We start from the raw sequence: 22,048 nt of genomic DNA on the forward strand, positions 1-22,048 counted from the left end.
GCCATTGATTTAGCGGGTCTTCACTAGACCTGCTTTATCGATCGCAGCAGCCTCAATCCCTGGTAAGTGTAGACATGGCCCTAGTTTTGTACAGCTTGGGCTATGTTGCTCATGCTTAACAAATAATCAATACACAGTGCCAAATCCCGCTTTGAGAAGTACATCCAGTATCTCCAGATTAACCTTACTGAAGTTAACTGAAGTTATCTGGGATTCACAACCATATAAATGAAAGCAGAATTTGGCCCATAATACAAACTGATGAAAGCCAGCTCCTCGACAGAATTTGGCTCCTATTGCAATCACTAGGGGCTAGTGGTACGATTGGAAAGATGAGTGAAGTTAAAATGGAATGTAAATAGATTTCTCAGCCATCAATAACTCTGCTATTCTCAGCACCGTCCAGGCTGCTACTGAGGGCAATCCTCCACTGAGTAAGGTCTTAAGCTAACAAGCAGTTACAAAGTCCCAGATCATCAAAAGTAAGTAGGCTCCCTCTTCCATTGAAACCTTTGCGGATCTGAGCCAAAATGTTAACTAGCTTTCCTGTTAAAACTTAATAAATGCCTAAACGTATCACCAATTGCATTATTGTATGTTGCAGCTGTTATAAACAATTCCTGCAGCTTCTAATTTTGAGAACAATAAAACAAGTTTAGTTGAACCCAGATGTAAACAGTTGTCGTGTATTAAAGATTATTTTAAATGGTTATTTTTATACAAATTCTTTCCATACTTGTTACTGTTTTGAGCTTTGTACAGTTTTGTTTTACATGAGGACTTTTGGGGGTTGATCCACAAGAGAGGGGGAGCTTTCTCAGTTCTGCTGAGTTCAGTGGGAGTTGAGCATACTCGGAATGTCTCAGGATCATGTCCTTTCTTGTTTGTTTTTTGCTAGTTCCTATGTTTCGAAAAGTGTATTGTGTATGTCTGAGCTATTACAAATATTATACTGTTAAAAAAATTAAAAGATGTATTTGATTTTCAGTGGGGCACTAGAGACTAGACACTATTCAAGGAAGGTATTTTATTCATTACAGTTATCACGACTGTCTATTTTGAAGACACTACTTCCATAGTCAGAATCATTTCTGTCCTCTTCATTTGCTGTAAAAATACTGGATCATCCTACTGTGTAATTTATGGCTTGTTTTCTCTCTCTAACCAGTTTAGCTAGATGTTAATAAATATTACATATGAAAGGTCACAGAACATCCTCATTTTTATTCAATTTATTTCAGCTGTCATTTATACAGACGCCAACAATTCTATCTGCTGTAATGCCTTATGATTTTATACTTTCCAAAATGGACAGGCTGGAAGTACTCTCGTCTGGTGGAGCTGATGCATCCCTTCCACAATCCCCAGAGGACTTAACTTTGCCATTCCGCAGCGAGGTCTACATGACTGTTTACCCTTATCTGCATACTTTATAAAACACCACATCATGGATATTATGCTGAGGAGGGGATGGAAGAAAAATCACAGAATACATACATTTACACCAAAGAGAAACTTAATGAGAATGATCAATAGAAAAATGCACAGCCCAGAAATATGCTATAACACAGCTAGAGAGACCACAGTCTTCACATTCTATCAGCAACAAAACCATTAAACATAAAACTAGTACTTATGGCTGCAGAAAGAACATGAATGTGAACCAGTACAGTGCTTTCTTCTTGAGTCCACACACAGATACTGAATCAACAGCACTATGGTGGAAATCTTGCCCTTCCTTTTATGGGTGCAGGGGTCCTGAGATGTAGTTTGGTTGCACAGGGGATGGGTGGAATGGGATGTGGCGAGCCCATACAGATGGAATATACTCTGATCAGCCTGGAGCACAGCTCTGCTCCATTTCCGACACCCTGCTTGTAGAGAGGGCTTTGGGGGCATGCCATGGTAGAGCTGGGAGAGTGTGATCATTGAATTCACTACCATAACATTACAGTCATTTCACTCTGCAGAACAAGCATAGGAGCCCAAGGTAAGTATGGCTACAGTGAGTGAGAATTCTTTCCAGCTAGTTCCCTTAGGGAAATCCAGCCGCTTTGGCCACATGCTGGATTGAGGATTTGGCCTTACGTCAGTGAACTACCCCTGGTTCATATCAGTGAGGTGTTAACATCTTCATGATCATTTAAATGGTAGCCATTTCATTGCTGATCATGTTGATAGAAACATCAGCTAATGTACTTGAGCCAGTGTGGCTGGAGGAATTGTAAAGAACATTTCACAGAAGCAAATGTTTTTTTATAAAATATTTGATTGGGGGCTGAGAGCAGCAGGATCTTCAAGGCTCAAGAGGAATAGGGAGCAGAGACTGAAGACCTAAGAGGAAAGGAAGATGTGAGAGAAGAGATGGGGGGAGGGAGTAGAGAAATGTGACAATTTGAGGAGGAAGATGAAAGTGGGTTTTTTTTTAAGAATACAAAAGACAAACATGCAGATAACTTACTAGACTAGACAATGTATTAATGTGTTGTATGTGTGTTGAGTTAATGGGCATTAAAAATGTCAGACTTCACAAAACATTTCCACATAGCCTATAGGATTAAATTCTGCAGCTTGTGGTATAGTTTCTACAGATTGCCAATGGCCATCATAATAGACCAAGCATCAGCAGTGCACATAAACAACACAATACACAGTTCCTACTTCTTAGGAGCTTCCAGTCTAAACTGGACACAACACTTTCATGAGCCACATTTGCTGTACTTACGCTATATTCTCCAAGTGTCCTACAGTAGTCTCCATTTTAAAAGTCAGCTTTTGCCACACGATGACTTGAGATGCTCCTATTACTGCCACTAAATAGAAGGATACATTTTGACATTTGAGATACTCTAGCTCTGTATAGGAGCTCTTTGCAAATATTAAGTTTTTAATAAAATCATTTTAAGTTTCCCATCTTGCAAATGCTTATGTCCATGCTTAATTTGACACACATGACTTAGTTCCATTGGGTTATGCATGTGCACAGGAATTGTTAGGACCAGGGCCTGTCTGTAAATCAGGTCAAGTAGAAAGCCTGGATGCTGTAATATATCACTATTTGGTGTATGCTTCTGACTTTTTCCCCAGTATCTGCAACACGACTCTTTATTTGTTACTGAGAAGAACTAGTTCCCAGTATTGTGGGTCAGAGTCTCAAATTATATAAAACAGCATAGCTGCACCGAACTCAATGGAACTGTGCTGATTTACACCCGAGGATTTGGCCCCTTGAATTTATCAATGTAATTTTTACAATTTTTGGAAAAACAAAACAGTTAATTCCTAGAATAGAAGAACTTGTACATAGAGTAATTTACACCAGCTGACATTCTGGTCTGTACCTCCACAGACTTCAACAGTGATTTGACTTCTTGTAACTTGTTGAGACATTACTTTCTCTTATTAAGCCTTATTTGAAATGCTTCCTGTAATTCCATTTTAACTTCTGTTGCCCCAAGGCCAACGAGAGTCCTCAGAAAAGAATTACATTTGCATAATTAACAATACTTTTCTTTTACCAAAAATTGAGTTAGCTGTATCACCAAACATATCATTACTGGAATATTTAAAAATGGCATGAAAAGATTTGATCTTGAGCAAAAGACTGCACTAGAAACTAGTTTAAAAAGAAGTATTACAATAGGTGGCTTGAAACTTATTTCTCTCTTTGTTTCTTGTCAGAACATCGCTGCAATGTCTGGAATTTTGGAAGGATTACATAGATTTATCACTAGACAGGATCCTGTCTAACAGCTAACAGAGAGAAGTGATTTACCATTGTGAAATGGTGCCAGACACAAAAGTAAACAGTCGTGGTCAAACTGAAGATGGAGTGAAGTCAAGAGATCATCCTTCTTGTATTCAATGTATGCTACTTACCCATTAGTCAAAGAAATAAATCTTCTGGAAGCAGCTAAAGACAGAATTGTTAAATAGCTTTGAAAAAGACAGCATTTTCTTAAAGGTTTTAAAATTCTGATCTTAATCCTGCAATCCTTCCTCAGGCAAAGCCCCCACAGATTCCAATGGAAGCTTTGGCCAAGTAAGGACTATCTGAGGAGGCCAATAACAACAAGTGTAATTTATTTTTAAAGGAAAATAAAATTATATAGTGATCTGATTTAGTTCTGTATATACCAAAACATAGCAAACCCACTCCCTTCTCTGTCCTAAACTGCTACCTAGCCTTCTTTCAGAAAATAAACAAAATCCAGACTTTTGTGCCTGCCAGATTAAATGTTGGGGCAGGGAGGACAAAAGGAGGCTAGCAGAAGATGGATGCTCATTTCCTAGTTAGCCACTGCAGTGCTTGTCCAAAAAAAGTTGACTGCTTCAGTGTGTTTAAGCGATAGAAACTCTGCCTCAAACAAACTCATTCTGTTTGTCCTATTGTACAGTGAGGGTCTTTTGTTCAGGGACACTTGAAAGGAGTTCAACTGTCTTTATTCAGAAAATAATTTAAACCTCCCGTGACAGGGTGCTGAGCAGAAAGACTGCAGAATCAGCCCCCTGCCACGCCAGCCCCGTTTAGGTGAATAAAGTGGAGCTGGCTGGAAAGAACATTGCCCTAATTGGGGAATGAGAGCCAGCTGCCAGCCCAATTAGCCCAGGGCTATATAAGAGGCTGGGAAGAAGGCTGCTGGTGGGTGTGCCTGCCTGAGTTCAGACACCAGGAACCCAGAGGGATGAATGCTGTATGGTGATGAAGGTGGTGGGAGCATAAACTTGTAAATAAAAGCACCAGTGGTTTCAGAACCCAAGGGTCTCTAAGTGACTTTATCTGAGCCTAGCAGAGGCAGGAGCCAGGAGAGCTCTGTTACACCTCCTTCCAACCAAATTTGCAGCTGGTAAAAGAGGCCCTGATAGTAATTAATCAATTTTGTACAGCTCTTTGAATATGTAAAGTACTCCAGAAATGCTATGTTATTACTTTTTCATTAATACTGGGCTGATGAGGGTGCACACAAATGACAGCGCCTACCCACGACTTTGAAATGACAGGGAAAAAAGGACATATAAAATTAATGGAAATTAAGTATGTGGGCAGAAAGTGCTGGTAAAGAGAACAAGGGAGCACTCACTTTGCCTGTACTAGTTAACCATTTGTTCCTGTTAGCTTAACACTGGCTAGCAGGACACAACTTGTCTTCCCCCTCAGTCAAAGGCTGCGTCACTCCTCTCCTGATGCACATCCAGCAATTCCTGGAGGGCCGTGGCTCTGCCTCATCAGTCCAGGCTTAGACCTGTTCCATGGAAGGTAGTATGTCTCCAACTGCTGCAAAGTGAAAAGGCCACAGCCACCCATAAGAAAGCCATTGATGGAGGCTACTTGCATCACCTTCTTCAGCAGCCATTCATCTGCTTACCTTCCAACCTACCCCTCTATTCAGCTCTGCAGAAAGCTCAAAAGGAAAGAGGAGCTGCGGAGCATTTGTTTGAATCCTGTGACTGAACACCCAGCTTACACTGTAAACTCTTTGAGGAGGGACTCTCTCTTTGCTCTAGGCTTGTATAGTGTCTAGGTACTACTGCAATAGAAATAGGCTAGGCAGAATTAGATTTTTTTTTATAATTGATTGTTTTAAAGCACATTCTTATCAATTTAAATTTTCACAGTCGTGCAAAATGCTGGGTTTTAAGGATTTTTTATTTTTATTTATTTAAATTTTCACCGTTTGAGGAAATTATGTGGGAGGTGGGTTTATCCGACTATGAGGGGAGTAAGACAATTGTTTAATGACAGTAAAGTTAAAGCTGTATAACCATTAAAAAAAACTGGCAACATCACGTGAATATACACAAAGTAAACAGACTTGCATCAAACTCTAATAAGTGCTCAGGAAGCATTTTTCTTACTTTGCTTATCTATACATTCCAATTAGCAATGGCAGTATTTTTTTCCTGGCTTCTGTGTAGGGTAAAATTGAGATTACTGACATTTACCAATAAAAATGTTATCTGTTCAAACCTAAATATAAATAGTAATAATTATCTGGAATGGGGCAGTTTTGGCCATTTCCACTATTCCACTGGCATACTGAGGTGGTTGTTAAATCTCTCCCCATCTGCTTCCTCACAGGTAGCCTCTTCGGTTTCCAATTTAGGCCCTGTGTATTTGTTCATCATACCTGGTATCTAATTTCCCACACAATTGGCAACCCTTGTAATTTTCAGCAATATGCCTCCAGTGTTGCCAGCTCTTCTTACTTTATAGCAAGTCTCACAATATTTGGTGTATGAAGCCCCAGCTCCTAGAATCATGTAATTATGCAAGAATCTCAACTTTGATATAAAAGGAAACAATAAGTGAGTTATTGTTGAGAAGAAAAGCTTGAAAACTTGATCCAAGTGCCCCCTAAAGCCTCAGAACCAGATGACATTTATTTCAAATCCCATGATTTTTTTAGGATGATGCTTGATTTTCAAACATTTGAGGTTGGTAAGTCTGTGTCCTATATCTCTGTGCTGCAAACATTATCAGCTTATGAACTTTTACACTTTAGACACTAGGTGTCATCAGAGCACATGCCAATTCTGCAGTGACAAGGAAGAATTGGCTGTGGTCTGTGTAGAAAAGAGACTGAGGAAGATGAGAGAGAGCGAAAGAAAGGATTTTATTGAAGAAAATGGGAGAAGGAGAAAACATAACACAAAGAATGAAAATGGGGAAGGGAAAGGGAGAGAAAAGAATCGAGTAACATAAATGTTATAACAAAATAATTATGTAATAACCTACTCTGTGTTGTTATAATCATATTATTAAACAATTATAGTGCAGGAGCGCCTAAAGGCCACAACCAGGTTGCGCCCCATTGTGCTAGATATTATACAAATACATAATTGTAACAGTCATTGCACCAAAGAACGCAGAGTCCCAAAGATATATTGGTGGTGAAATATAAATATGAATGGCCTGATTTTCAGACATGCTGAGCACCCACAACTCCACTTGGAGTTAACAGCTTGGATTCTCAGCACTTTTGGAAATCAAACCCTAATATTTCTTATTCTAGTATGGTCTGTCATTGCCTTCACATAGTTTATGAAGTAAATCTCCTAAATGTATAAAACAGGAGAAGAAAGGAAAAAGTAATTGCTTATAATCTTTAGAGATACTGTCAAGAAGTTTGGTTCCAAATTTTAATCTAGTATATTTGCAAAAATTCTTATCTTCTGGTGTGGAATATTTAAATACTTTGGATTTTTTTTTACATTTATGTAGGACCTAGATAAAAATGTTTTGTGCTCTTTTCTGGTGTCTTCATAGCTATTCCTTTTGCTTTATTTATGTTAAAATCCTATATCTTGGACAATGCAGCTTTCAGGTGGTCCTTAATAAAACATTAAAAAGACCAGATGGTTCTTAATAAGGTAGTATTTAAGCAACCTTGGAAGTAGGCAAGAAACATTATCCATACCTAACCCTTAATTTACCACTGTTACACAGGAAATAAAAGGACATTTCTATGTTTTATATTTAGTCCATGTTTTATGGTTTTAGTATCACTTAGCTACTGAAGGATTGAGTTTACCAGACCTATTATCACATATGCTCTCCATTATATTATATGAGAGGCACAGCTGGATGGTTCCTAAAGCAACCCGCAAGCAAAACACTATGCCACTTACTAGGAAGGAACCATCTTCTTTCTGCCACATTTGACCAATCTAAGAACCATCATATTTTTGGGTCTTCAAGAGTAGATCTTTAAAAAGGTCTGGCAATCTCAAAATCCCATCTCTAATCCTCTCCAACCTTTCCTTGAGGAAGAGGAAAAAAAGTTTTAGCAATGATATGTGGGAGTCCAACAATATAATGTACTTCTCAGCTATAACTAAATATTGTAACTTCTTTCTCAAAGCCAAGTTCAACACCGCAGACACAAGCGGTGACTTCTGCATTACATTGAAATCAACTAACAAAACTATATTGAAGTACATTCATTTGTCTATCTAGGCTCCTTTATGTCCATCATCACCATAGTATCCAAGTGCCTTCTGCTTGAAAAGATTTGTAAACAATTCTTTCCCTTCTCCTCCTCCTGTAAGGGAGCCAATAAGCACATAAGCAAATTTGTCAAAATAGCTCCTAAATGTCTTCTGCCTCTAACCTCCTTCATTGGCTTTTTAACCACTGTGTCTGTGAGACATACACTACCACTAACAGCAATGGTGGGAAATTTTTTCAAAAAAATCTTAGATTCTTCCTAGTAAACAAAACAAGCAAGGTTTGGGGGTTCTTTGTTTTTTAATGAAAAACTATTGATATTTTTCATATGAAATGAAAAAGCCAAATCGGGGGAGGGAGGGGCACCCAATTGCTCATTTCTTTGTTGGTTATCTTTAAACAGGAAATTTGCTCCACAAAACAGCCTTAAATTCTAAATACAAACCCAAAAGGTCCCCCGTCTTTCTACTTCACCCTACTTCCCAGGAGTCTAGACCAGTGGAGCCTTCTCCAGCCACTTTGATGGCTGAAGAGGCCGAAATGGAACCACAAAGAGCTTTGCAAGATTTCTTAAACTCTTACTAGAAAGAAATCATGCAGCATATATATATATTAATTATTCTCTAATAGGCACAGATGCAGATGGAAAGACCTCTGAATGACCATTAATAGGACTTTTATTCAGTACATATTAATACATGCACATAATTAAAGGATTGAAGAGAAGTACAAGTCAGGCCATAGATCTACAGTACTGACTATTTTCTGTCTAAGCAATTTCCCTTTGCAGAAAATTTTGTGCTTACATCAGTGATTGAAAAATAAATCAGTGTGATACTATTATATAAAATAAAAATATAAGCTGTAGCATTAATCAGTTCAAGGAAGTAATCTTTCTACAATACTGACACCTGGTGGCTTTTAAATCTTATTTACTCTCTTACCATAGTTCAGACACAATGTGAGAGGATTCTCACACCAAGGCATTTGAGGAACATCTTAACACTTTTGAATTTTTCACTTCAGACATCTCTGCCTGCATATTGTATGGGTCACTATTTACAGGTGAAGTGTACTTTCCACTGGTGAAATTTTGTGATGTAACTTTTTCAGTTCTTGATCAGCTTGCTTCATTTTGTCTCCTTTTTTTGTTTTTTGTTTTTCATTTGGGTGATGTAACCGATTGGGTTACATCCCTGTCTTGTGCTGAATGTTGTTCTATCCTGTGCCACACTGACCACACGTTTACAGTTTTCTTCTGGTTCAGCTAGTAGTGCCTTTCTTTCATGCAGCTCTATACAATGGACTTCAAGCTTCTGCTGTTGGTGTCCAGCACCTTCAAGAAGTTCAGAATGTGGCAAGGAGATTCTTACACAGGCTACTCTGATAGTCTGTATTTCCTCAGCGCCTTGGCCACTGTGTTGGCTTCTTGTTCACCAGTGAAGTAATTTCATAAGAATGACCACACTGGGTCAGACTAATGATCCCTCTAGCCCAGTATCTTGTTTTCCGACAGTGACCTGTGCCAGGTGCTTCAGAGGGCATGAAAAGAACAAGGCATTTATTGAATTATCCATCCCCTGTCGTCCAGCCCCAGCTTCTGGCACTCAGAGGCTTAGGAACACCCAAAGCATCCCTGGTTGCATCCCTGACCATCTTGGCTAATAACCATTGATAGACTTATTCCCCATGAACTTGTCTAATTTTTTTTTAACCCATTTATACTTTTGGCCTTCACAACATCCGCTGGCAAGGATTTCCACAGGTTGACTGTGCATTGTGTGAAGAAATACTTCCTTATGTTTGTTTTAACCCTGCTGCCTATTAATTTCATTAGGTGACCTGTGGTTCTTGTGTTATGGAAAGGGGTAAAATAACACTTCCTTATTTACTTCCTACATACCAGTCATGATTGTGTAGAGCTCTATCACATCTCTGTTTAGTCCTCTCTTGTCTCAGATGAACAGTCCCAGTATTTTTAATCCCTCTTTGTATGGAAGCTGTTCCATGCCCCAATCATTTTTGTTATCCTTCTCCATACTTTTTCCAATTCTAATATATTGTTTTTTGAGATGGGGTGACCAAATTGCATGCAGTATTCAAGGTGTGGGTATAGCATGGATTTCTGTAGTGTCGTCATATTTTCTGTCGTCTTATATTTCCCTCTGGTAATGGTTCCTAACACGGTTAGCTTTTTTGTCTGCTGCTACATATCAAGCAGATGTTTTCAGAGAACTATCCACAATGATTCCAAGATCTCTCTTTTCCTTCTATCAGTTTCAACTGCCCTACATGTCTGAACATCACCTATTTATATTCTGACTGAAGTACGAGTGATTACTCATCTGCCACAGGCATCGTTCCATATTCAGTGTTCCAGGGGTCAGGTTTGCCACCTGTGTATAATGTGTGAAAACTAATAGAATTGTATGGTTTTGAGGTATCATCATTCTGATACCTCGACCTAAATAACTGTCTCTTCCAACCACAGTGAGTGTATCTCAAAACTGTCAGGATTCCTGCCATGCTGCAAATTGGATAAATGACAGCTGGCTAAACTTAAACAGTGGTAAGATGGAAATATCACTGGGGGAGTGAGGAGGATTTCACTTGTTCAGTAGAGCGCCTGACTATCAATAAGAGACACCCAAAGCTGGCTGACAAGATTCACAATTTGTGGATACTTTTTTTTTCCCTGTTGACGTTTCCACAGTGATCCATTTCACTGACATCTTGGCTGGATTTCTCAAATGAGCTTCACTAGGCACTTCCATGTACAATGACTCAGAGGTTGTAACTGCAAAGAGTCCCATCAACGAGAACGGATGACACCTGTGGGTGGCTAGTGGGGGAGATTCTTACTGTCATCTGCAAGACTTGGTGACTCTGCAGCTGTGGCCTGATCCTGAAAGAGGCTGAGCACTTGCACTGAAGTAAGAGAGAGCTGTGGGTGCTGAGCCTCTCTCAGGATTAGGCTCTATTTTAAGGGGTAGGCTATGGTAGGGATTTTTCTTTTTTCTGTCTTCGTTTTTATATTATTAGGCCGCGTTGCCTTTATAAAAGTTTGTCATTAGTTTTTGTTTTGTAACTTTTCACACTTTTTAGTTAGTTACAGTTAAAAAAAACAGTAAGTATTATTGAGTCATTAAGGGTATTAATGAGGGCTATTAAGGGATGGAATGTCAGATCTAAACCTCACTAAAAGGCGTAGGAGAAGCTGGGACATTTGGTAGGATGGAATGAAAAACTGGTAATAGGCCTGCTTTTATTTAAAAAAAAAAAAAAAAAAAAAAAAAAGGAACTGTTACCAAGGTCTGTTAGTTAATTTAAGGTCATCTGATTTTGAGCTTCTTTTTGTTCCAAAGCCCAATCTTGGGCCTATTAACACCTAGTGATTTGACATTTTTGTCATTATGGCCGAGATCCTCAAAGGAATTGGGTACCTAACTCCTATTGATTTCAATGGGAGCCTAAATACCTGGATCTGGGCCCATTTCACTGCAGCCTAGAACTCCTGCCCCCAGACTCTCAAGGAAGCTACCTGTTGTGTGGTGTGATTCATGTGAAAAAGGCATCTCTGATTTCTTGCAAAGGTGCACATTCCTTGAAAAAATGACTTCCTTCTGTTTCTGCAGCCTGGTGTAAAAGCCAAATATATTTCTTTTGAATCAGACCTTTGATGTCTCTAAGAGCAAAGTTAGGAACAGAGCTACATTTAAAGATCAGTTAAAGATCTTATAAGTATATGTATATATGTATAAGTATATGTGTATGGTGTCATACAAATAGTTTCACAGTGTATTTCATAAATCCCCCCGCTCCATTTTATATGGTTTTTTATTTACTTGCATCTTGTTTTATACCATGTGCCTCCAGATACGGGACTAGATTGGGGATTGGACCTACATTTATGTTAGGAAATTGATGTTTCTCTTAATTCTTATGAAAGGTATCAGTTGGATTGCACTGGAGACTGAACCAGAAAAGTAAGTAGCAGAACAGGCTTCCCCAAGCCATCCTGACAAAACGTGCCCCCAGCATGTTATGGAAGGACTACATCTCAGAATAGGAGGGTAATTCAGTCCCCATGAGTCATTCAGTCCTTGGACTCTGCTAAGTCTGACAAAAATGACAGTTGTATTTGTGATAACATCTTTTGAGTTGCAGACAACCTGGAGAACTGGGGTAGATGCCAACAAATTCATTTTATATAGGCAACTGAACCTCCAGCAGATTTTTGGTCACTAGTGACATGAGCCAGATTTGAATAGGTGACTTAGGCTTTGTCCTCACTGACACACAGGTGGTGTTTTTTTGTCTGTTTATTTTTACAGCAAGGTAACTAACACACAATAGTTATCTCACTGTAAAATCTTCAGTGGAGACAAGGACTTATAGTGTTTATCAGGAGGTAGCTAGGTGACGTCAGTATTATACACCCTGCCTTTGGCAGACCTTGCTTCATCTACTTAATAATAATATTAAAGTGCCTTGTCTCCACTGTGGTTTCACAGTGGGATAGCTCATACACATTAGTTATTATCCCTAAATAAAAACACACCTACAAGTGCCTTGTATCCACTTTGGATTTTACAGCGAGATACTAATTAACTTGCTGTAAAAACACCACCTTTGTGTCCGTGAAGATAAAGCCTTAGAGGCAATTCTAGTCCCCAGAATTATCCAATACAATACAATTATCTATACTATGTGAATAATTGTTTACCATCCTTATTAAAGAACGCTAAGAGTTATAGACAAAAAGCACTAAAGTGCAAAACATTACATTTTGTGTACGTGTGTAAAGCCTCATGTTAACATGGCACTTTTTTAATTTGGTGGAAGCACCTTTCATGTTAATTTAAGTTACAAACACAGTTATATTGTTTCCTGAATGGCAAGGAATGAAAATAATAGGGCTGTCGAGCAATTAAAAAATTAATTGTGATTAATCACGTGATTAAAAAATTAATTATGATTAATCACACTGTTAAACAATAATAGAATACCATTCATTTCATAGCATGATAGACTCATAGAAGATTAGGGTTGGAAGAGACCTCAGGAAATCATCTTTTCCAACCCCCTGCTCAAAGCAGGACCAACCCCAACTAAATCATCCCAGCCAGGGCTTTGTCAAGCCAGGCCTTAAAAACCTCTAAGGATGGAGATTCCACCACCCCCCTAGGGAACCAATTCCAGTGCTTCACCAGCCTCCCAGTGAATCCGTTTTTCCTAATATCCTCCCCACTGCAACTTCCTAATATCCTCCCCCACTGCAACTTGAGACCATTGCTCCTTGGTCTGTCATCTGACAAACAGCCGAGCTCCATCCTCTTTGGAACCCCCCTTCAGGTAGTTGAAGGCTATCAAATCCCCCCTCACTCTTCTCTTCAGCAGACTAAATAAGCCCAGTTCCCTCAGCCTCTCCTAAGAAGTCACGTGCTCTAGCTCCCTCATAATTTTCATTGCCCTCCGGGTCTTCACTAGACCCGCTAAATCAACACCCCCTGCATCGATTGCAGCTGCATGGATCTCCCCACAGTGAAGACAAGTCCCTAACTGCATCTACAGTGGGTGGTTAGGTCAATCTAACTTTGTCAAACAAGGCGTGAAATCTTTCACAGCCTTGAGAATTGTAGGTAGGTTGATGTAATTTTTAGACCAGGCCTTAGGCCCGAGCCTGCAAACGCTTCCTCGTGTGCTTAACTCTAGGGGTTACGCCAATAATAAAGTTTCACATGAGCATGTTTGCAGGGATGGGGGCCTTACAGATCTGGTGGAACTGCTTCCTTCGCTCCATTGCCCGGGTGTTCACACTAGGGTTGCCAATTCTGGTTGGAGGTATTCCTGGAGGATTCATCACATGACATAATCTTTAATTAAAGATTAATCTTTCAATCCTGGAGCTGGGTTGGCAACACTAGTTCACAGGGTGCCTTCTTCTCAGTGCCTCTGCAGACTGCCACCACACTTGTGGAATTGTGGGCCACTGAGGCACGTGTCATAGGAAACGCTCCAACCCAGTGTGGCAGCCGAAGTCGCTGGTTTTGCAGGTTCTGGGCACTCAGACTCTGGACTCCCAAGGGCTTCCCAGCTGCGCAGAAAGAAACCATGATGGGAAGGGCAATTTCAGCCTCTTCTGCAGCTGGTGTTTCCCCTCCAGCTTCAGCTGCTCGCTTTGCCACTGACCCCGGCGAGAAGCGTCCTTGTGTGCCCGCCCTTCCCCTCCCACAGAGCGTGCTGCCTGCCGCGTGTCTCTTCGCGCACACCCCCCCCGCCCCCGCAGTCAGGGAGCCACCCCCGTCCCAGGTGTGTGCGTGCTCGCAGCTGATAATACCCCCGGCCAAGCTAGTTACTACTTTCCAGCCGCGCTGCCGAGGCCCGGCAAACTCAGCTCAGGAGTGAGGCGGTGCTGGGTGGTGTGCGGCAGCGGGCGCCAGCCAATGGGCTAGAGAGCGCGGCGAGCATCCGTCCCCCGCGGGGCAGGCTGCGGCGGGGTCAGCCACGGGCGTGCTGGTGAGTACGAGCCGAGCGCGCCGCGGTGGCGGCCCCGGCACGCCGAGAAGGCGAAGGGGAGACGCCAGCTCTGGGGAGGGGAGCCGCTGCACCGCGTCCTCCCTTCCCCCTGCCCTCCTCCCGCTGCGGGCGCCCTCCCCAGGGGCACTCGCTCTCCCGCTCTCTCCCTTTGTTTTCCTCGCCCCGGTCCCCGTCGGTGTCCCCGTGCGCCCCAAGCGCTGGCTGCTTTTAGCGGGGCTTTAGTGACATCGGTGCTATGTCGTGCCTGGATGCCTTGAGGTGATTGCAGGCGGGCTTGGGTCAGTCTGGCTAACCACGGGAGTGTGTATCCACGCCCCAGGGTTAAAACTGCAAGCTGCTGTGTAGACACACCCTAAGGCCTAAGTATGGCTTGGGGGGGCTTAGGGGTGTGTGTTTTTTTTTTTTTTTTTTTTAACTGAAATAGTTATAAAGAGACCTTACACCACAGATTCCTCTGCCCCTACAGGGATGAACTGTACTAGCATAAGCAATTTAATCCAGTGCAAACTGGGTCCCTGCTAGGGATTTCTTTTTTACTGCTTTAATTATATTGCTGTAGGAATGCAGTACAACTCTGTAGACTAGCCCTTAGAGGCAAAGGCTGTAGTTCATCAGAATTGGAAACAATCATCTTTTCAGTGCTGCTAAATAATGTGCATGTGATTGCAGGGAGGAGGGCCTGAAATTAACTCGTTTGAGGACTGAATAACTGCATGAACTTTTTCCGAAGCCTGAATGGACTATTGCGATGACCCAGTCTGACCTGTGTAACACAGGCTCTAGAACAGGGGTGGGCAAACATTTTGGCCCGAGGGACACATCAGGGTTGCGAAACAGTATGGAGGGCCAGGTAGGGAAGGCTGTGCCTCTCCAAACAGCCTGGCCCCTGCCCCCTAACTGCCCTCTTCAGAGCCTCCAACCTCCCCTGCCCCTAACTGCCCCCCCCAGGACCCCAACCCCTATCCAACCCTCCCTATCCCCTGACTGCCCCCACCCCTGTCCACACCCCTGACAGGCCTATCCAACCCGCCCCCATGCCTATCCATCCTCCCTCCCCCCCACCCCCCGCTCCCTGTCCCCCAGGACCGCTGTACCTAACTGCCCCCGCGGGACCCCACCCCCTATACAACCCCCCCGTCTCCTGACTGCGGCCCCCCCCGAACCTCTGCCCTATCCAACTGTCCCCTGGGGCCTCCTGCCCCTTATCCAAACCCCCTTACCCTTACCATGCCACTCAGAGTGGCAGGACAGGCTTATTTGAAAGCCTGGGAGGTGGGCGGGCGCAAGCCGTGCTACCCGCATGGAGGCATTGCTGTATTGGAGGGGAGACAGCAGGGGAGGGGCCAGGGGTGAGCCTCCCTGGCCGGGAGCTCAGGGGCCAGGCAGGACAGTCCAGTGGGCCGCATATGGCCCGCGGGCTGTAATTTGCCCACCCCTGCCCTAGAACTTCCCTAAAATAATTCCCACACTAACCTTTTGGCATTTGCTTTTATGGTTTTTAAACATTTACCCAAGTTGTCCAGAAAAATAAGGCAATGAAAATAAGTTCCAAATTTTGCTATAAAAGGGTAATAAAATTTACATGCTACTTGTTGCAACCTACTCTCTTTACATGTCTCTCAGTATAGACTCAGGCCCCATTAGAATTCAAAGGATATCTCCTCTGGTGCAGTTCTTCACTAAATATAAAGTCTAACAGCTCTTTGGACTGTCAAGCTACTTGTTCAGACTTGTTTGGTACACAAGGACCCTCCTATGAAGTATTTATGTACAACTTGAATTTGTAATCAATGTTCTAACATTCTGTAGTATTTCTCTCATCCTCCACATCTGCCTTCCTCCTCGTATTGCCTAGGGCTTTGAGCAATTTTGTCCTTTAGTCAAAACTGATTTTTTTTAAATTACATTTTAATATACTGACAAATGGGAAATACTGGGTAACTTTCATGAAACTTCCTGTTTTGCTGTCCAGAGTAAAATGTACTCACTTTCACAATCCTCTTTGCCCCTTGTAAAATGTTCCTGTAGAATTAATATTCCTAAATACAGATTACTGGGGTAATGTTTCTAAACATATAGCTATGGAATTGCAGTAGATGTACGCAAATATTATGAAGCACAGGGAGATGTTTATTTAACTAGATCAGGGGCTCTCAAACTGGGAGTTGGGACCCTTCAGGGGGTTGGGAGATTATTATATGCAGGGTCGCAAGCTGTCAGCCTGCAGCCCAAACCCTGCTTTGCATCCAGCATTTATAATGGTGTTACATTAAAAACACTTTTTGATATATTGGGGGGGGGGGAGGGGGTCGCACTCAGAGGCTTGCTATGTGAAAGGGGTCACAGTACAAAAGTTTGAGAACACTGAACTAGATCGTTTGTTTGTTTTTTATTTGTACTATTATGGCACCTATAAGCCCTAGATATGGACCAGAACCCCACTGTGATAGGCACTGCACAAATACAGAGGGGAAAAAGACAATCTCTACTCCAAAGAATAATGAGGTGTCCATCATGGGGGGTGGGGGGATGAGTTTAGCTGACATGTTTTTCCTCTGCATCTTTTTAGTGATGTTCTTATTAAACACTGTCCCCTCCCCGTCCCACATGCAAACTCATTTTAAAGGCTTAGCTCAAGTCCCCAGTCAAGCAAACAAAACACCCCTCCTCTTCTCTGCTGGTTTCTTTCATCAGTTTACAATAATTTGTTTCATTTAGGCATGGGGGGAATAGCTTTCCCTCTAGTTCTGTCAATCCAAGCCCTGGTCTAACATAAACCTCCAAAGCAAGAAAATTCAAAGGTAATGTCCTCTCAACAACACTTAGCGCCCTGCCCGTCCGCCAGCTCACCTGAAGTTTTTTAGAAAACCCGGTCGAACGTTGTTTTACCATTGAGACTAGAAGTGTCCCTTTGAAACAATTCTATCTGAATGGAAGTCTGTGAAAAGGGTATATAGGATTAGTTGGCATCAAGGTCAAGGAGACAATAATATTTCTATGAGCAATAGGTTTAAAATTTGAATTGAAAAAACAAGGTAACTCCTTCATGTAGCAGAAACTAATCTTAACGGAAAGCTGTTCTAGATTCTTCCATTGAGATTCAGGTTAATCTAGAGACTTCTGGCATTCCTAGAAGATGAGGCTGCTGTAGAGTAGACTGATGTAAATGATGTCATTTTTAGGCTCCTTTTCTGCAATTGTATCTGCGTGAGTGGTGAACCTCCTTTCTGCATTAACCTCTTTAAGTCAGTGGCCCTCTTCATATGTAGAAGGGTCTGCCCATGCAGACCTGATTACTCGTTATTCTGAAATGGAGTCAAAGGATATGCAAACCACAGGTGTATGCGTGTACTGAGGGGGGGAGGAGAAGAAGAAGAAGATGTTCCTTGGGGATAAGAAGTCATTGGACATTTAGAAACCGGTAACAGATACTTTAGCAGGGAGTGAGAATTTCTCTGGTATTCCTCCTCCACTGCAAATAATTTGTCAGGTTAGTTCCAGAAGTCAACTTCACCATAGTAGAATTCTGTGGGGGAAACCCTGCCTGTTGGTGGTTGAGGTTCTTCCCTTCCAAATATAAATGGAGTTGAACGATTGTATTTTAAAATGTTCTGGAAATGCGTTCCATACTTGTACATATGCATGTCATTGAGCCTAAATGATGCGAGTGGGAGTTTGAAAATGCAAGAATCTGAACAAATTTAGAGCTAAGGAATTGATCCACCAGCCACTGAAATTAGTGGAAGTATTCCCATTGGACACTGGACTGTGCCCCAAGTACATTGCAATAGCAGATTATAATGAAAGTGCTGAGAGACCTTTAGGTAAAATGTTGTTTGACTTTAAAACATTGTAAAATTCCTTCCATTTTTTGTGTAGTCAGGAAGTACCTTTTACTAACCTTGCTTAAATATAGAACTAAGAGTAGGCCACAGGGGTCTCATGAGAAAATACCTGAACATCAATTGGTTAACATTGTGTGAAGTATTATCTCAAATGAAATTTTGGGAGTTAACGGAACGGCAAGTTTCTGTCTTTAAAGATATTTTCTTCTTTCCCTCTATTTAATAATGAAACGAGCTCTATGGCCAAGCTCCCCTCAGTATTTTTTTTTTCTCTCTCTTCTGTCAATATTCACCAATGTTCACTGAGTGTCTGTCCTTGCTTTGAAGTCTGTCCTCCCCTATCCTGGTTTGCATCTCTAATTGACAGATCTAATATCTGTGTGGAACAGGACAGATAATTAATGAAGAATGTATGAATATACAGCTTCAAAGAAAAGAAATGGACAGATAAGACCTTTTACATTTCAACTTGAACTCTTCAGTCTTCGCAGTCAGATTTAAAAGAACACTGTCAAGTTAAAAATATCTCATTCTGAAAATATTTCACTTAATTGTTGGTACAAGTAACACATAGGAATATAAAAACAGAGATGGGAGAAAAATATTTTCCTCAGTTTATGAACTTTATGTAGTCATTTTCACTGTGTTTCTTCTGTATGGTTCCTCTTTTAGAAGAATCTTTGTGAAATACACTGACTTGGGTAGAGGAAGGCCATTAAACAAAAAGTGATACTAATACTGACATTCTCATGTTAACTCTCTAAAACTCTAAGCTTCTTTAAAGGGGACAACTAAGCACTGATACTTTCCAATTGTACTTTTAAAGGGGATTTGTTCTTTCAGATATTAAACGATTCCACAAGATGTTTGCGAAAGCAACAAAAAATTTTGTGAGAGAGACTGACTGTGGCGGTGACTTGATCCCTGTATCCCGCTTGAATGACTCAGATAAATTACAGCTTCTCAACTTAGTAACAAAGAAGAAGAAATTGTGGTGCTGGCAGAAACCAAAGTACCATTTCTTGACAGTCACGCTGAATGATGTGCTTACTGAAGACAAACCTATAAAACCAGGTAAAACTATACTTGTATGACATTACAGTAGATAAGAAGAATGCAAAGTACAATCTGTTCTAACCATTATTAAATAAAGTTCTTATAGCATGTTACTGTAGGGTTTCTTTTGGCTCTGAAATATTCAGCACTTTTAAATATGAGATGGTTTGATCTTTTCTATGCTTGACTTGTCATTTAGCTAATAACAATACTAATAAAATGTTAGTTAAAAAGTGAAATGTCTTGCCCAGTGGGAGTAGTGTGATTGAATGCTGGAGACTCCAAATGACAGTGTTGTTAAATGTTATTGTTTTATGGCTTGACATTCTGAAGAGCTCTTTCAGAGTCACTGTCAGGCTCCAGTGTGTGGTAATACTGTGCTGTCATAGTGCACTCTAGATGAGAGCACACTGTGTTATGCTCAGCAGTTACCCCTTGCCACTCCACAGGTGAGGTGAGCTGCATCTCATAATCCTCAAGCCCTGGGGGAAATGATGAATTTGGGGCAAATCAGTCTTGATGGCTGTCTGACCTTTTATAATACATTTTTAAAAAAATGTTTGTTTCAGATGCTTAATTAGCTGATGTGGAGAAAAAGGTTTTATATTGATCCCCAAAACAGAAACAGCGCAGGTAGCAGGAATGCAAGCTTTCCCACAGGTCCCCACCAATATTTATCAACCCTGACTTGGAAAGTCCAGCTCCAGTTGCATACAGAGGAGAGCTCAGTCTTCCTGCCTGTTTGTTCCTTAGCATCTCTGCCAAAATTGAAGACATCTGGTCACAGGTGACTAAACCTAGATTTGATTGAGTGACCAGCAAGTGAAGGAGTCTGGGCCTGATTCTGATACAGGTTACACTGGTTTATGCTAATATGTACCAATGAAAATCTACTGGTGGAAGCATTTGTGTAGACAAGGCTCAGGCATTTTTATCTCCATGTCGTCGTCTCCTGTGTGGAGTGTCTGTACTTGTTTCCTCAAGTTGTGTAACTCAATGGTGGGAACCACTGCTAGGCCAACATTCGAAAGGTAATAGCATGGCCAAGATCAGTATCTCTCGGCAGACATGACTATCCAACATAAAGTAATCTGAAGTGATCTATGTTTATAACTTGCACATTACAGTTCCCAATTTTGAGTTCTGTGCCTAACGTGTGTTATGTTTTTGGCATTAAAGGCCATGATCCAAAGCCCATTAGATCAATGGGAATCTTTCCATTGGCTTCAGTGGACCTTGGCTCAGGCCCATGATGAGACAAACCAAGATAATGGAAAATAAAAAGCTGAAAACATAGGTAGTTGAGTTGTGTATGTATTCTGTGTATGGCAGGAAAAAATCTCTAGGGTACTTTATAAAATCCTCATAGGATTTGAACTCAGTACTGTAAACATCATACATTTCCTTAAAATGCCAAAATGAAAAATAGTGTAAATTGGGGGGGGGGGGGGGGGAAGATGGAACAAACAAAAATAAGGGTTGTAGGCCAGTTAACTCTTCTGTGTGACTTTATTTACCTGTTCATATTTTCCACAGGCTTCTGTTTCAGGATCTATTGTTTTCAAGTCTGCATTAGTCATTTTTTATTGTGGGTTTGTTTTTGTTTTCTTTCTTTTCCAAGTTGTTGTTGAGTCTGACTTTGTGAAATATGAGGGGAAGTTTGAAGACTTTGTCAGAGGAAGTATTGAAACGTCATTTGGAAAGATCAACCTGGGTGCTGGAGGAAAAGGCTTTGTAGAAAGCCAGTCTTCATTTGGAAACCTAAAAAAGCAGGAGGCTGATTTGCAGCAGCTTATGAAAGACCTCAAGGGAAGGTAGGAGTTTTAATTTTGCCATCCATGTAAAGCTTAAAAAGGAATAATAAACGTGTGAAATAGATCTTCAAGTGGCTTATTTTTATGCTGAATTTACACTTTGAATTTGGAGCCAAATCCTCCCTCTGTGGGGCTCTGTGTGGGTGCAGGGATCTGTTTGTTTTGGTGGTTAGTGCAGGACTGGAGCCTGAGTTTAGACAGGTTGTAACCAGTGGGAGTAACAAACCATGGGAGAGGAAAAGGGAATGCCAAAGATATGGACTAGAATCAGGCAGTTTCTTGGATTTTAAGTCTTGTCTAAGGATTGTGTAGGTCTTGATGGATCCAGTAAGAATACTTTTAATGTATATTAGTTGTTTACAAACTAGAACATTTTGAGGATTTTCTTCACCAGATGTCTAGGGCAAATACTCATGGAAACCAAACTTCAAATACCCAGTATTCTAGTAAGCAAGCTTTAAAATCTGTTCTCTGAGTGTTCAAGCTAGTAAAACTTGATTGCTCAAATTTAATAGGAGTGAAATACAAAAGGGGAACAATATGTCAGTGAAAATTCATTTAAATATTAAATGAATAATCAAAGAAAACATTTTACAGCACTTTCCTATCACTAATACAAACTATCACTTACAACCTGAGGAAAAATAGACTTCCGAAGTCAGGGGCTTAGTTCCATAAGATACGGAGCACCTCCTGACAATCTCTGCGTGCCCCTAAATCCCATATAAGGGCATCATACTACAATGAGCTGTCCATGGACAGACCCCCTTTGTGGAACCCAACTTACTTCAGTGGGAATTTTGTGCACTTTTGCCTTACAGGATTGGGGCATGAATCATATGGGA

General features: G+C 41.2%; 1 protein-coding gene and 1 long non-coding RNA gene across 2 annotated transcripts in view; one reads left to right on the plus strand and one right to left on the minus strand.

The window, feature by feature from the left end:
- Nucleotides 1–1,308: 1,308 nt before the first annotated feature.
- Nucleotides 1,309–22,048, minus strand: part of LOC141983066 (uncharacterized) — a 45,131-nt gene continuing 24,391 nt past the window's right edge. Inside the window, exons 3-5 of the long non-coding RNA XR_012638285.1 lie at nucleotides 5,082–5,275; nucleotides 2,726–2,813; nucleotides 1,309–1,459 (exon numbers count right to left, since the gene is read on the minus strand). This is a non-coding gene — a long non-coding RNA (uncharacterized LOC141983066). The remainder of the gene's footprint in view (nucleotides 1,460–2,725; nucleotides 2,814–5,081; nucleotides 5,276–22,048) is intronic.
- GSDME (gasdermin E) overlaps nucleotides 14,234–22,048 on the plus strand; it is a 30,573-nt gene continuing 22,758 nt past the window's right edge. Inside the window, exons 1-3 of the mRNA XM_074945768.1 lie at nucleotides 14,234–14,467; nucleotides 19,177–19,407; nucleotides 21,011–21,203. Of these exons, the coding sequence (XP_074801869.1) occupies nucleotides 19,197–19,407; nucleotides 21,011–21,203 (404 nt within the window). The 5' untranslated portion in view covers nucleotides 14,234–14,467; nucleotides 19,177–19,196. The remainder of the gene's footprint in view (nucleotides 14,468–19,176; nucleotides 19,408–21,010; nucleotides 21,204–22,048) is intronic.

Source organism: Natator depressus, chromosome 2 (assembly GCF_965152275.1).
Source record: "Natator depressus isolate rNatDep1 chromosome 2, rNatDep2.hap1, whole genome shotgun sequence".
Classification (NCBI taxonomy): domain Eukaryota; kingdom Metazoa; phylum Chordata; order Testudines; family Cheloniidae; genus Natator; species Natator depressus.